We start from the raw sequence: 14879 nt of genomic DNA on the forward strand, positions 1-14879 counted from the left end.
TCCCCTCTGATGAATGGTCTATGTTCACTCACTCTCTCTCTCTTTCTTTCTTTCCTTCTTTCCTTCTTTCTTTCTTTCTTTCTTTCTTTCTTTCTTTCTTTCTTTCTTTCTTTCTTTCTCTCTCACACTCACACTCACACTCACACTCACACTCACACTCACACTCACTCACTCACTCACTCACTCACTCACTCACTCACACTCACTCACTCACTCACTCACTCACTCACTCACTCACTCACTCACTCACTCACTCTCACACTCACTCTCACACTCACTCACTCACTCACTCACACTCTCTCTCTCTTTCTCTCTCTCTCTCCTTGCTTCACCCCCCACCGAACAGGAGATTAACAAGTAGGATGTTTGTTGAACATGAAAAAGCATTTCCTGTACAGCACAACAATACACAGCTTTAGTGTAAATTATCAGCACTCTAGAAATGCCCTAGGTGCCCAAATGCCCATGGGAACAGCCTTGAAAATACCCACTAGGGGCAATGCACCTACAGTATGTCAGCTTGATTTATTTGGTATGCGGTCCTACTTTAATGTAAATGTATACCAATGGGGGCTCTTGTAAATTACAGATAAATATAGGCTTCTTAGATCAGTGACTAGGGAAGAAGAACCGTTAGTCTATCGAGGATGTGTTACCGCGTATGCAAGTGTATACTCCATCATGCTAAGTGTTGATTTCTAAATGGCAAACCATAGGGACCGTTTTGGCCTGTTTATATCTCATTGTATATGTTGTCTGTCAATGGTTATTTTAACTTGTTTGTCCACTAGAGGGAACTATATGTTGGGGTCACTGGTCACATGTAGCACAGGTGACCAAGAAGGGTTGGCAGAGACGGAAGAGCAGAGGGCGTACAGTTCTTACCGTATCACAGAGCATGCTCATAGATTTGACCTCTGCACCTTTTATAATGCTAATATTTGTATTGGATCTATAAATGGGGACTCCGAAAAGAGTTACGGTTGGAAAGCAATTTCTGTGGACGTTTTATGGACATCTCTCTGCTGTGCCAGTGGCTTTTTATAGACAAATGTCTCTCTTAAACCAGCTTGGATGTTACACTAATGTCAAATCTAACAGATGACCCAGAACTCTGAAAGTACATAAAAAACACTTTCATGCCTTATCGGTTGCTTCTATTAGAAAGTGTCGCCACAGAAAAGTCCCCCACTGGAAGACGGTGCTAATTATACAGTAGTTCTGTGACATCAAAGGTTCCTTTTGAAGTGTTGTGCTGTGTGTCGGCCGTTCTGGAGCGCTGTCGGGAGGTGTAATCTGTTGTCGTTACGCAGGCCTCATGCAGGGTAGCACTGGAAGTGCCATAGTGTATCTCACACATAGATACACACACACACTGTATGTGTGTTCACTAGCATCTCCTCTCCTCACCACATATCAACATGGCTCAGATGTGCCATCCTCACGCCCCTAGACCAGCCCCCTTCCACTCCTCTCTCAACCCTCACCTAGAACTCTCTCTGCCTGGTGTGTTTTGATGTGGAGCACCATGGTTTGATGTTGATGCTGAACTCTTGAGAGGATTTAGGTTTTCCGTTGCATGGTATCTGTTGAAATCTCCAGCGGTTTGCTTTTCCCATCTAAGGACAGATTCATCAACATTGAGCGCTAAGACAACGTTGGCAAGGGCTTTAATGGCCTTGGTGGAGTCATTTTCTTTTCTTTACGTTATTTCACGCTTGGACTCTCTGTCAGCAGCATTGAGAGATGGGGTGGCGGAGTCCAAAACCGACTTACTGAAGAAAAGAGTATCTCACAGCTCTTGTGACTGTCGTGACAGAATGGCGTGGGGTCATTCAGTTTGCACCAATCCAGCACCTCCTGTCACCGCTGTTACAGTATAATGACATGTGACAGGCGATAAGAGCTTGTGGCACCAGACTAAGTTGGCACACATGGCTGCATCATCTTGTGACATGGTGTCACAGACATATGAACTGTCTGACTCAACAGACACACACTCACTTACCCTCGCTAGCCTCGCGGTGCAGTTCTAGCCTATCGGAATCTAGGTATTTTCGAGGAATGTGTTAATGGATCTGGTATTGAGTGAAGCAGGAATTCAATCTGCCTTTTGGGGCCAGTCTGATGCCACATGTATCAAACAGACCCAAAGGCTGCCATATGCCAGACTCTACAGTATCAAAAGCGGCCATAGGCCAGGCTCTTCCAGCACCAAAGGCTGCCATAGGCCAGTCTCTACAGTATCAAAAGCGGCCATAGGCCAGGCTCTTCCAGCACCAAAGGCTGCCATATGCCAGACTCTACAGTATCAAAAGCGGCCATAGGCCAGGCTCTTCCAGCACCAAAGGCTGCCATAGGCCAGACTCTACAGTATCAAAAGTGGCCATAGGCCAGGCTCTTCCAGCACCAAAGGCTGCCATAGGCCAGGCTCTACAGTATCAAAAGCGGCCATAGGCCAGGCTCTTCCAGCACCAAAGGCTGCCATAGGCCAGGCTCTTCCAGCACCAAAGGCTGCCATAGGCCAGGCTCTTCCAGCACCAAAGGCTGCCATAGGCCAGGCTCTTCCAGCACCAAAGACTGCCATAGGCCAGGCTCTTCCAGCACCAATGGCTGCCATAGGCCAGGCTCTTCCAGCACTAAAGGCTGCCATAGGCCAGGCTCTACAGTATCAAAAGCGGCCATAGGCCAGGCTCTTCCAGCACCAAAGGCTGCCATAGGCCAGACTCTACAGTATCAAAGGCTGCCATATGCCAGACTCTACAGTATCAAAGGCTGCCATAGGCCAGGTTCTTCCAGCACCAAAGGCTGCCTTAGGCTCATCCAGCACCAAAGGCTGCCATATGCCAGGCTCCTCCAGCACCAAATGCTGCCATAGGCCAGGCTTTTACAGCAGTGTTAGCACGGATATGAGAATAAGCTGTTTAACACCTCAGGGATGGAGTACCTTGGAGCTATCACAGCCAGCATCAATTAGCCTAACCTCTGGTGCTCGAACTGGCTAATTAGCACACTGCACTAGCAGGAGCGTTTATGAACTAATTTATACCTTGATATACCTTTAGCATCCTATCCTCCACAACACAACACTGACTGGAAATTACAGCTGTCTTTCAAACATGCACTATGCTTAGGAGAGAGAGTTTGTAAAACCTGTGATTTACATTTACATTTTGGGATTTTTGGATCATTTAGCAGACTCTCTTATCCAGAGTGACTTACAGGAGCAATTATGCCCTTGAGCCTTGCTTATACAAATAACATTTGTGGTATCCAATTGGTAGTTACAGTCTTGAAACAGTCAATGTATGGACTCGAAGGGTAAGAGCCGTGCGTCCTCCGAAACACGACCCAACCAAGCCGTACTGCTTCTTGACACAATGCCCACTTAATCCGGAAGCCAGCCGTACCAATGTGTCGGAGGAAACACTGTGCACCTGGCGACCGTGTCAGCGTGCACCTCGCCCGGCCCGCCACAGGAGTCGCTAGTGCACGATGGGACATCCCTGCCAGCCAAACCCTCCCCTAACCCGGACGGCGCTGGGCCAATTGTGCGCAGTCCCATGGGTCTCCCGGTCGCTGCCAGCTGTGACAGCCTGGACTCGAACCCAGAATTTCTAGTGGAACAGTCAGCACTGTGATGCAGTGCCTTAGACCACTGCGCCACTCGGGAGGCCCTGGTTCTGAGATTCTAACCAGCGACCTTTCGGTTACTGGCCCAATGCTATTAATCAACTGGCAAATGTGTCAAGAACTAGCCACTTATGCTAATGCTAACATGATTAAAAGGGTGCCACTGTTAGAATTTAGCAGGCTAGCATTCTCGTCTCACTCGCGATAACATGTAGACAGCAGCCCTGTGAGGTTGTGTTGAGGCTCTGTGTCTACCGTCTTTGAGAAGTGTTGACACTGCATGCAGATTGAACTTATTTCTCTCCTCTTTGTTGGAGTTGCATCACTCAGCTGAAACATTCCTGTAACGTTACCTAGTGAAGGACTCATCGCTCATCATCCCAAAGGACAGCGCTTAAGTATTCAGTTGAATTCAAATGTGCAACCCGCTCAGAATACATGAATATAACTGATTCAGGGTCAGCTTGTCCTTAATCGGCCGTTCTGTTCTGATTCTTTATGAGATGCTGAGGTTTTCAAAGTAGGATTTCAAAGGGATACTTCGGAATTTTGGCAATGAAGCCCTTTATCTACATCATTCCATTTGTATGTCTCTGTCCCGTATGAAGGACATTAAAGGGAGTTTTATTAGCTAACTAGCATTGGCTCGCAAAACTACCACTAACTTCCTTCATAATGGACACATCGACATAAAAATGGTATCCATGACTTCATCTGACTCATTAACCAAAATCCCAAAGTATCCCTTTATTTTATTTGATTTATTTCACCTTTATTTAACCAGGTAGGCAAGTTGAGAACAGGTTCTCATTTACAATTGCGACCTGGCCAAGATAAAGCAAAGCAGTTCGACACATACAACAACACAGAGTTACACATGGAATAAAACAGTAAATAATACAGTAGAAAAATAAGTCTATATACAATGTGAGCAAGTGAGGTGAGATAAGGGAGGTAAAGGCCAAAAAAAGACCAGTAAATACAATATAGCAAGTAAAACACTGGAATGTTAGATTTGCAGTGGAAGCATGTGCAAAGTAGAGATAGAAATAATGGGATGCAAAGGAGCAAAATACATAAATAAATACAGTAGGGGGAGAGGTAGTTGTTTGGGCTAAATTATAGATGAGCTATGTACAGGTGCAATAATCTGTGAGCTGCTCTGACAGCTGGTGCTTAAAGCTAGTGAGGGAGATATATGAGTCTCCAGTTTCAGAGATTTTTGTAGTTCGTTCCAGTTATTGGCAGCAGAGAACTGGAAGGAGAGGCGGACAAAGGAAGAATTGGTTTTGTGGGTGACCAGAGAGATATACCTGCTGGAGCGCGTGCTACAGTTGGGTGCTACTATGGTGATCAGCAAGCTGAGATAAGGGGGGACTTTACCTAGCAGGGTCTTGTAGATGACATGGAGCCAGTGGGTTTGGCGACGAGTATGAAGCGAGGGCCAGCCAACGAGAGCATACAGGTCGCAGTGGTGGGTAGTATATGGGGCTTTGGTGACAAAGGGGATGGCATTGTGATAGACTGCATCCAATTTATTGAGTAGGGTATTGGAGGCTATTTTGTAAATGACATTGCCCGAAGTCGAAGGTCGGTAGGATAGTCAGTTTTACAAGGGTATGTTTGGCAGCATGAGTGAAGGATGCTTTGTTGCGAAATAGGAAGCCAATTTTAGATTTAACTTTGGATTGGAGATGTTTGATGTGAGTCTGGAAGGAGAGTTTACAGTGTAACCAGACACCTAGGTATTTGTAGTTGTCTACATATTCTAAGTCAGAACCGTCCAGAGTAGTGATGTTGGACGGGAAGGCAGGTGCAGGCAGCGATCGGTTGAAGAGCATGCATTTAGTTTTACTTGTATTTAAGAGCAGTTGGAGGCCACGGAAGGAGAGTTGTATGGCATTGAAGCTTGTCTGGAGGGTTGTTAACACAGTGTCCAAAGAAGGGCCAGAAGTATACAGAATGGTGTCGTCTGCATAGAGGTGGATCAGAGACTCACCAGCAGCAAGAGTGACATCATTGATGTATACAGAGAAGAGAGTCGGTCCAAGAATTTAACCCTGTGGCACCCCCATAGAGACTGCCAGAGGCCCGGACAACACGCCCTCCGATTTGACACACTGAACTCAATCAGAGAAGTAGTTGGTGAACCAGGCGAGGCAATCATTTGAGAAACCAAGGCTATCGAGTCTGCTGATGAGGATGTGGTGATTGACAGAGTCGAAAGCCTTGGCCAGGTCAATGAATATGGCTGCACAGTATTGTTTCTTATCAATGGCAGTTAAGATATCGTTTAGGACCTTGAGCGTGGCTGAGGTGCACCCATGACCAGCTCTGAAACCAGATTGCATAGCGGAGAAGGTATGGTGGAATTTGAAATGGTCGGTAATCTGTTTGTTGACTTGGCTTAGAAAGGGTAGAATAGATATAGGTCTGTATACAGTATGGGTCAAGAGTGTCCCCCCCTTTGAAGAGGGGGATGACCGCAGCTGCTTTACAATCTTTGGGAATCTCAGACGACACGAAAGAGAGGTTGAACAGGCTAGTAATAGGGGTTGCAACAATTTCGTCAGATAATTTTAGAAAGAAAGAGTCCATATTGTCTAGCCCAGCTGATTTGTAGGGGTCCAGATTTTGCAGCTCTTTCAGAACATCAGTAGAAAAATGCTTATTGAAATTCTCAATTATAGTGGATTTATCGGTGGTGACAGTGTTTCCTATCCTCAGTGCAGTGGGCAGCTGGGAGGAGGTGTTCTTATTCTCCATGGACCTTAGTGTCCCAGAACTTTTTTGAGTTTGTGTTGCAGGAAGCAAATTTCTGCTTGAAAAAGCTAGCCTTGGCTTTTCTAATTGCCTGTGTATATTTGTTTCTAGCTTCCCTGAAAAGTTGCATATCATGGGGGCTGTTCGATGCTCATGCAGAACGCCATAGGATGTTTTTGTGTTGGTTAAGGGCAGTCAGGTCTGGAGAGAACCAAGGGCTACATCTGTTCCTGGTTCTAAATTTCTTGAATGGGGCATGCTTATTTAAGATCGTTAGGAAGGCATTTAAAAAAATAATCAGGCATCCTCTACTGACAGGATGAGATCAATATCCTTCCAGGATACCCCGGCCAGGTCGATTAGAAAGGCCTGCTCGCTGAAGTGTTTCAGGGAGCGTTTGACAGTGATGAGTGGAGGTTGTTTGACCGCTGACCCATTACGGATGCAGGCAATGAGGCAATGATCGCTGAGATCTTGGTTGAAAACAGCAGAGGTTTATTTAGAGGGCAAGCTGGTGCGGATGATATCTATGAGGGTGCCCGTGTTTACGGCTTTGGGGTGGTACCTGGTAGGTTCATTGATAATTTGTGTGAGATTGAGGGCATCAAGCTTAGATTGTAAAATGGCTTGGGTGTTAAGCATGTTCCAATTTATGTCGCCTAGCAGCACGAGCTCTGAAGATAGATGGGGGGCAATCAGTTCACATTTGGTGTCCAGAGCACAGCTGAGGGCAGAGGGTGGTCTAAAGCAGGCAGCAATGGTTAGAGACTTGTTTTTAGAGAGGTGGATTTTTAAAAGTAGAAGTTCAAATTGTTTGGGTACAGACCTGGATAGTAGGACAGAACTCTGCAGGCTATCTTTGCAGTGGATGGCAACACCGCCCCCTTTGGCCGTTCTATCTTGTCTGAAAATATTGTAGTTAGCGATGGGAGATTTCAGAATTTTTGGTGGTCTTCCTAAGCCAGGATTCAGACACGGTTAGAACATCCGGGTTGGCAGAGTGTGCTAAAGCAGTGGATACAACAACTTAGGGAGGAGGCTTCTAATGTTAACATGCATGAAACCAAGGCTATTACGGTTACAGAAGTCATCAAAAGAGAGCGCCTGGGGAATAGGAGTGGAGCTAGGCACTGCAGGGCCTGGATTCACCTCTACATCACCAGAGGAACAGAGGAGGAGTAGGATAAGGGTACGGCTAAAAGCTATGAGAATTGGTCGTCTAGAACGTCTGGAACAGAGAGTAAAAGGAGGTCTCGGGGTGATAAAATAGCTTCAAGGTATAATTTACAGACAAAGGTATGGTAGGATGTGAATACAGTGGAGGTAAACCTAGGTATTGAGTGATGATGGGAGAGATATTGTCTCTAGAAACAATGCATTTGTTTCATCATTGAAACCAGGTGATGTCATCGCATGTGTGGGTGGTAGAACTGAAAAGTTGGATAAGGTATAATGAGCAGGGCTAGAGGCTCTACTGTGAAATAAGCCAATAAACACTAACCAGAACAGCAATGGACAAGGCATATTGATATTAAGGAGAGTGATCATAAGGGTCCAGTCAGTAGTGAGGTTGGTTGGGGTAACCGCGAATCAGACAGCTAGCCGGGTCATCGGTAGCAAGCTAGCAGAGGATGGATGTCTGTTTTTAGCCACCTTGTGCGTTTCCGTTGGTAGATTAGTGGGGTTCCGTGTGGTAGAGGGGATCCAATTGGCAAAATAGATATAGTTGTAGTGACCCAAGAAAAATTGTCCGATAGACCTATTCAGATAGCAGCCAATAAGACAGCTAATGATTAGCGGGCCGCAGATGGGCGTTCAGGTAACGTCGCGACGGAGGGGCCAGTTGGATAACTCCCTCGGGCAGATAACGTTGGTAGTCCAGTCGTGAAGGCCCGATGGGTCTCCGCATCGGCAGTAAAATGGTTCCGGATAGGTGTTTGTAGCCCAGCCCTTTAATGTACTGTCATGATGTACACACCATAAAATTACAATTCTTTCATTCTATTTCTATGATACACACAGTTTACAGTAAGGGCCATAATGCTTACCCTGCTCCTCTCTCCTGTATGCAGGTGTACACAGTTTCTTAGTAAGTTCCCTGATTGTAACTGTGTAACTGTGCTCCTCCCCTCTCCTCTCTGATAGGCACAACCAGGCAGCCCAAGGAAGGAGAGGTCCCGGGGGTGGACTACAACTTTGTGACTGTTGATCGGTTTATGGAATTGGAGAAAAGTGGAGCCTTACTAGAGAGCGGAACTTATGAAGGTAAAAGCAAGCTTTTCGCTTTTGTGGGGTGTATCATGTTTTTTTTTGTGGGGGGGGTCCTTTCCTGATTTTGTTCAATTGCTTGTTGGAATAATTGTATTATGTAGCTGCTTGTTTATCCACCATCCTTCCACTCTCTGACAGAGAAGAATGAGTTGTATGCATTTAGACAGCTCTCACACATCACTGTGACATCATAACATAGATTACAGAAAAGCTGTTTTAATCAGAGTGGAGAAAACACACTCTCGCACACACACCCCACAACAGCACTACACCTCTCCACTCCGCTATCTCCTCCATGCTGGCTCTTCTCTGAGCCCTAATGGCTCCAGAATAAACACAACTCACTCCAGTTTCTCTCCATTTGCCCTGGTCTGTGTGGCTCTGTGCTGGGTGTACTAAACTACTGGCTCTCCACTCTGTCAGATATAGGGGACTCCACCACACAGACAGATAATGCATTAACTCCATGTCTGTTCCCTCGCTGAGCCCTCCTGCTCAGCCTCGTGCCTGTCATGACAGAAAAATAAATTGCAGATGGTCAATTTAACGGTTGGTTGCCAGGAGCGATGTTAGAATCTCTCTCCGATTGAGGCCGCGTATCACTTTTCCGAGGATGTCGTCTTCCGCAGAGAGAACCCTTCTTCTCTTCTCGGTGGCTGCACCGCTGTGCCACCATCATTTGACTTTTTAATATGTAATGCTCAATTAGAGAGAGAGAGAGACAAACACAGTTCACAAACACAAACAGACCCCTCAGAGCCCCAGGACAGCAACAAAATCATGAGAAAACAAAAATATAATTACTTGACACATTGGAAAGAACTAACAAAAAAACTGAACAAACTAGAACTAGCTATTTGGCCCTAAACACAGAGTAAACAGTGGCAGTGTATCTGACCACTGACTGACCCAAAATGAAGGAAAGCTTTGACTATGTACAGACTCAGTGAGCATAGCCTTGCTATTGAGAAAGGCCGCCGTAGGCAGACCTGCCTCTCAAGAGAAGACAGGCTATGTAAACACTGCCCACAAAATGAAGTAGAGACACATATTTCCCTCAGATTACACAGACCCACAAAGAATTGGAAAAGCAAACCCAATTTTGATAAACTCCCATATCTATTGGGTGAAATACCACAGTGTGCCATCACAGCAGCAAGATGTGTGACCTGTTGCCACAAGAAAAGGGCAACCAGTGAAGAACATCCACCATTGTAAATACAACCCATATTCATGTTTATTTATTTTCCCTTTTGTACTTTAACCCTGGGACCTCTCTCTATTTTCCCTGCTTTGGCAATGTAAACATATGCTTCCCATGCCAATAAATCCCTTAAAGAGATGGAGAGATCACTGTTTTCTTTTGTGTGAGGAAGGCAGAGAAAAGTCATCTCAAGCTGATACAATCTGGCTGTCAGGTCCTACACTGCCAGGTTAATGTTATCCACAGTGTTGGATTTTCATCATTACAAAAGCCTTGCTTTGGAAGGTCAGGGGATGGGTCAGTGTGTCTCTTGGCTTTCATTTAGCTAATAGTAAGGTATGCAACTAATTTAGCATTGTAGCATACTACTGGAGGTTGTCTTCGGCATGCTGTTTTTGTGCATTTTAGATTTGATTTCCCGGAAAGTCTGACTGAAATTGCTTTTAGATTTTAGGCAGCAGCAGGGTAAAATAGTCTGTGGTTTTAAGCCTTTCCGTTCGATTAGCTTTTTTTTTACAGCAATGTTCTCTCATTTTAATTTGAGTCACTCACGGTGTCCTCAGAAATGCGAACAAAAATTCACAGGGCCTTTTTGTAACCACAGCAAATATCTGAGATACAAACTGACATAGGACTTTCCAGCTACTATTTTCTCCATGGTCCTACAACTGGCTGCAGCATACGTGTTGTTGGGGTTCATCATTTTAATACTTAATCCACAGGATTAGAATAATCTCATTGGATTTTCAAAATATATTTGGGTGTCTGGGTTCTCCTCCAGAAGTACTGAAGCACCACTGAAAGGTGCAGGATAATCTCACTCTCATAGAAACCCTCTCTAGCTGCAGAACCTAATCTCCATTGGAGAGGCATTGCCTTGAAGCCTGCTCTCGAGGAAACTAGGTTCCTTTGCCGTGGCAACATCATATCTCCCCCAGTCTATTTCACACCTTGTTTACAGAGAGTAGAGCTCAAACACTTCATCAGATCTCACATCAGCTTAACAAGGACATCCGCTGTCTCAGGACTTTGCCAGGTATCTCTGGGCTAAAGCTGTAAGCAAGGGATGTTTGCATGTGTGCATGCCTGTGTGTGTGGAGGAGATCTTAGCAGACAGTCTTCTGCTAGCGGACTCAGGGGCTGGAGGATCAGAGTGGGCGATGTGTGAAAGCATCAGCGAGGAGGAGCCCAGGGGAGCACGTTCAGAACGAACCCAGAAACGCTCTGCATGCTGGGACCTGGAGACTCCGCCATGGGGAGACAGACGGGGAGACCACACAGAGGCCAGAGCCCAGAGAGAGACAGGCTTCTTCTTTATTTATTTACAACACACACACACACACTCACTCAATCACTAGGAATCTGTGCATGGTTTAGTGATTGATTGATTGGTGGATAACACTGATGTGCCAGCAGACACAAAAGGGCTAACAGTGATGTTAGTGAAGATGCCTGGGGTGTGGGCCAGACAGTGTCAGGCTTTAGTTACCAATATGAAGTCATGTTTGTAGGTATATGTGTTGTGGAGTGTGTGACTGTGTTTGAGTACCTCCCCTTTGACGTGCCTTGAAACTTACGTGTGAACTTTTAAGAACTATTTGAACTTTAACTCCCAGGACGTCAACTGATCTTCCACTTCCTGCTCCTGGTCCCATTGGGTTATGTAATAATGGCATCATCTTCCCGCATGACCTTCTCACTCTCTTTCGGTATTTCATTTTACAATATATTTCCCTTTAAATAGACAGTTTAATTTAATGTTCCGTTTATGCCTGTGTGTCTACTGTGATCCCTACTTTGGCGCTTGAATATTAACTTGAAACAAGGGGAGAAAAACATCCAAGCAAATCTTTTTAACTCGCGTGTTGCATATTAAGCAGGTTTGTACAGTGGCAGTGCTCACTGCTCACCCATGTGACTTGAGGTTCAACTCCTGAATGTGTGTCTCGGTCCTTTGGTACAGATAACTATTATAAAAAGATGGCAAAAATGCTCTAAATTACTCATATTATATGTTTAATAACGTTGAGATTTCAATTTGAGGTGAAACATCCTCAGATAATTTTCAATCTGAGCATTGTAGCTATTAAAGTGGATGCACTATAGGAGTAATAGCCTAGGCTTTAGATCAGCGGACTACCACAGTCTCATGAGGTTAACACAGTCCCATGGCGCTCACACAGTCCCATGGGGCTCACACAGTCCCATGGGGCTAACACAGTATCATGGGGGGCTAACACAGTATCATGGGGGGCTAATACAGTCTCATGTGGGGCTAACACAGTATCATGGGGGCTAACACAGTATCATGGGGGCTAACACAGTATCATGGGGGCTAACACAGTCTCATGGGGGCTAACACAGTCTCATGGGGCTAACACAGTCACATGGGGCTAACACAGTATCATGGGGGCTAACACAGTCTCATGTGGGGCTAACAGAGTCTCATGGGGGCTAACACAATCTCATGGGGCTAACACAGTCTCATGGGGCTAACACAGTCCCATAGGGCTCACACAGTCCCATAGGGCTCACACAGTCCCATGGGGCTCACACAGTCCCATGGGGATAACACAGTCTCATGGGGGGCTAACACAGTCTCATGGGGGACTAACACAGTCTCATGGGGGCTAACACAGTCTCATGGGGGCTAACACAGTCTCATGGGGCTAACACAGTCTCATGGGGGGCTAACACAGTCTCATGGGGGCTAACACAGTCTCATGGGGGCTAACACAGTCTCATGGGGGGCTAACACAGTCTCATGGGGGGCTAACACAGTCCCATGGGGCTAACACAGTCTCATGGGGCTAACAGTCTTATGGGGGCTAACACAGTCTCATGGGGGACTAACACAGTCTCATGGGGATACTAACACTGTCTCATGGGGGACTAACACAGTCTCATGGGGGACTAACACGGTCTCATGGGACTAACACTGTCTCTTGGGGGCTAACACAGTCTCATGGGGGGGGGACTAACACAGTCTCATGGGGGACTAACACAGTCTCATGGGGGCAAACACTGTCTCATGGGACTAACACAGTCTCATAACACAGGGGGACTAACACAGTCTCATGGGGGCTAACACAGTCTCATGGGGGCTAACACATTCTCATGGGAGGCTAACACATTCTCATGGGGGCTAACACATTCTCATGGGGCTAACACAGTCTCATGGGGCTACACACAGTCTCATGGGGCTAACACAGTCTCATGGGGCTAACACAGTATCATGGGGGCTAACACAGTATCATGGGGGCTAACACAGTATCATGGGGGGCTAACACAGTCTCATGTGGGGCTAACACAGTCTCATGGGGGCTAACACAGTATCATGGGGGCTAACACAGTCTCATGGGGGCTAACACAGTCTCATGGGGCTAACACAGTCACATGGGGCTAACACAGTATCATGGGGGGCTAACACAGTCTCATGTGGGGCTAACAGAGTCTCATGGGGGGCTAACACATTGTCATGGGGCTAACACAGTCACATGGGGCTAACACAGTATCATGGGGGGCTAACACAGTCTCATGTGGGGCTAACAGAGTCTCATGGGGGGCTAACACAATCTCATGGGGCTAACACAGTCTCATGGGGCTAACAGTCTCATGGGGTTAACACAGTCCCATAGGGCTCACACAGTCCCATGGGGCTAACACAGTCTCATGGGGGGCTAACACAGTCTCATGGGGGACTAACACAGTCTCATGGGGGGCTAACACAGTCTCATGGGGGACTAACACAGTCTCATGGGGGACTAACACAGTCTCATGGGGGACTAACACAGTCTCATGGGGGGCAAACACTGTCTCATGGGACTAACACAGTCTCATGGGGGCTAACACAGTCTCATGGGGGACTAACACAGTCTCATGGGGGACTAACACAGTCTCATGGGGGCTAACACAGTCTCATGGGGGCTAACACAGTCTCATGGGGGACTAACACAGTCTCATGGGGGACTAACACAGTCTCATGGGGGGCTAACACAGTCTCATGGGGGCTAACACATTCTCATGGGGGGCTAACACATTCTCATGGGAGGCTAACACATTCTCATGGGGGGCTAACACATTCTCATGGGGCTAACACATTCTCATGGGGCTAACACAGTCTCATGGGGCTAACACAGTCTCATGGGGGACTAACACAGTCTCATGGGGGACTAACACAATCTCATGGGGCACTAACACAGTCTCATGGGGGACTAACACTGTCTCATGGGGGGCTAACACATTCTCATGGGGGGCTAACACATTCTCATGGGGGCTAACACTTTCTCATGGGGGGCTAACAAATCAAATCAAATGTATTTATATAGCCCTTCTTGCATCAGCAAAGTGCTGTACAGAAACCCAGCCTAAAACCCCAAACAGCAAGCAATGCAGGTGTAGAAGCACGGTGACTAGGAAAAACTCCCTAGAACGCCAAAACCTAGGAAGAAACCTAGAGAGGAACCAGGCTATGAGGGGTGTTCAGTCCTCTTCTGGCTGTGCCGGGTGGAGATTATAACAGAACATGGCCAAGATGTTCAAATGTTCATAAATGACCAGCATGGTCAAATAATAATAATCACAGTATTTGTCGAGGGTGCAGCACCTCAGGAGTAGATGTCAGTTGGCTTTTCATAGCTGATCATTAAGAGTATCTCTACCGCTCCTGCTGTCTCTAGAGAGTTGAAAACAGCAGGTCTGGGACAGGTAGCACGTCCGGTGAACAGGTCAGGGCTCCATAGCCGCAGGCAGAACAGTTGGAGCAGCAGCACGGCCAGGTGAACTGGGGACAGCAAGGGGTCATCATGGCAGGTAGGCCTTAGGCATGGTCCTAGGTCTCTGGTCCTCAGAGAGAGAGAGAGAGAGAGAGAGAGAGGGGGGGAAGACAGAGAGAGAGAGAGAGAGAGGGAAGACAGAGAGAGAGAGAGAGAGAGAGAGAGAGAGAGACAGAGAGAGAGGGAAGACAGAGAGAGAGAGAGAGAGAGGGGAAAGAGAGAGAGAGAGAGAG

At 46.6% G+C, this 14879-nt stretch overlaps 1 protein-coding gene across 6 annotated transcripts in view; it reads left to right on the forward strand.

Moving 5' to 3' along the window:
- The window catches only part of magi2a (membrane associated guanylate kinase, WW and PDZ domain containing 2a), a 343918-nt gene that overhangs the window by 241452 nt on the left and 87587 nt on the right, over positions 1-14879 (forward strand). For all 6 annotated transcript variants that reach the window (XM_065021544.1, XM_065021546.1, XM_065021541.1 and 3 more), the window contains exon 3: positions 8542-8661. In XM_065021544.1, coding sequence (XP_064877616.1) covers positions 8542-8661 — 120 coding nt within the window. The remainder of the gene's footprint in view (positions 1-8541; positions 8662-14879) is intronic.

Source organism: Oncorhynchus nerka, linkage group LG8, assembly GCF_034236695.1.
Source record: "Oncorhynchus nerka isolate Pitt River linkage group LG8, Oner_Uvic_2.0, whole genome shotgun sequence".
NCBI classification, from domain to species: Eukaryota; Metazoa; Chordata; class Actinopteri; order Salmoniformes; family Salmonidae; genus Oncorhynchus; species Oncorhynchus nerka.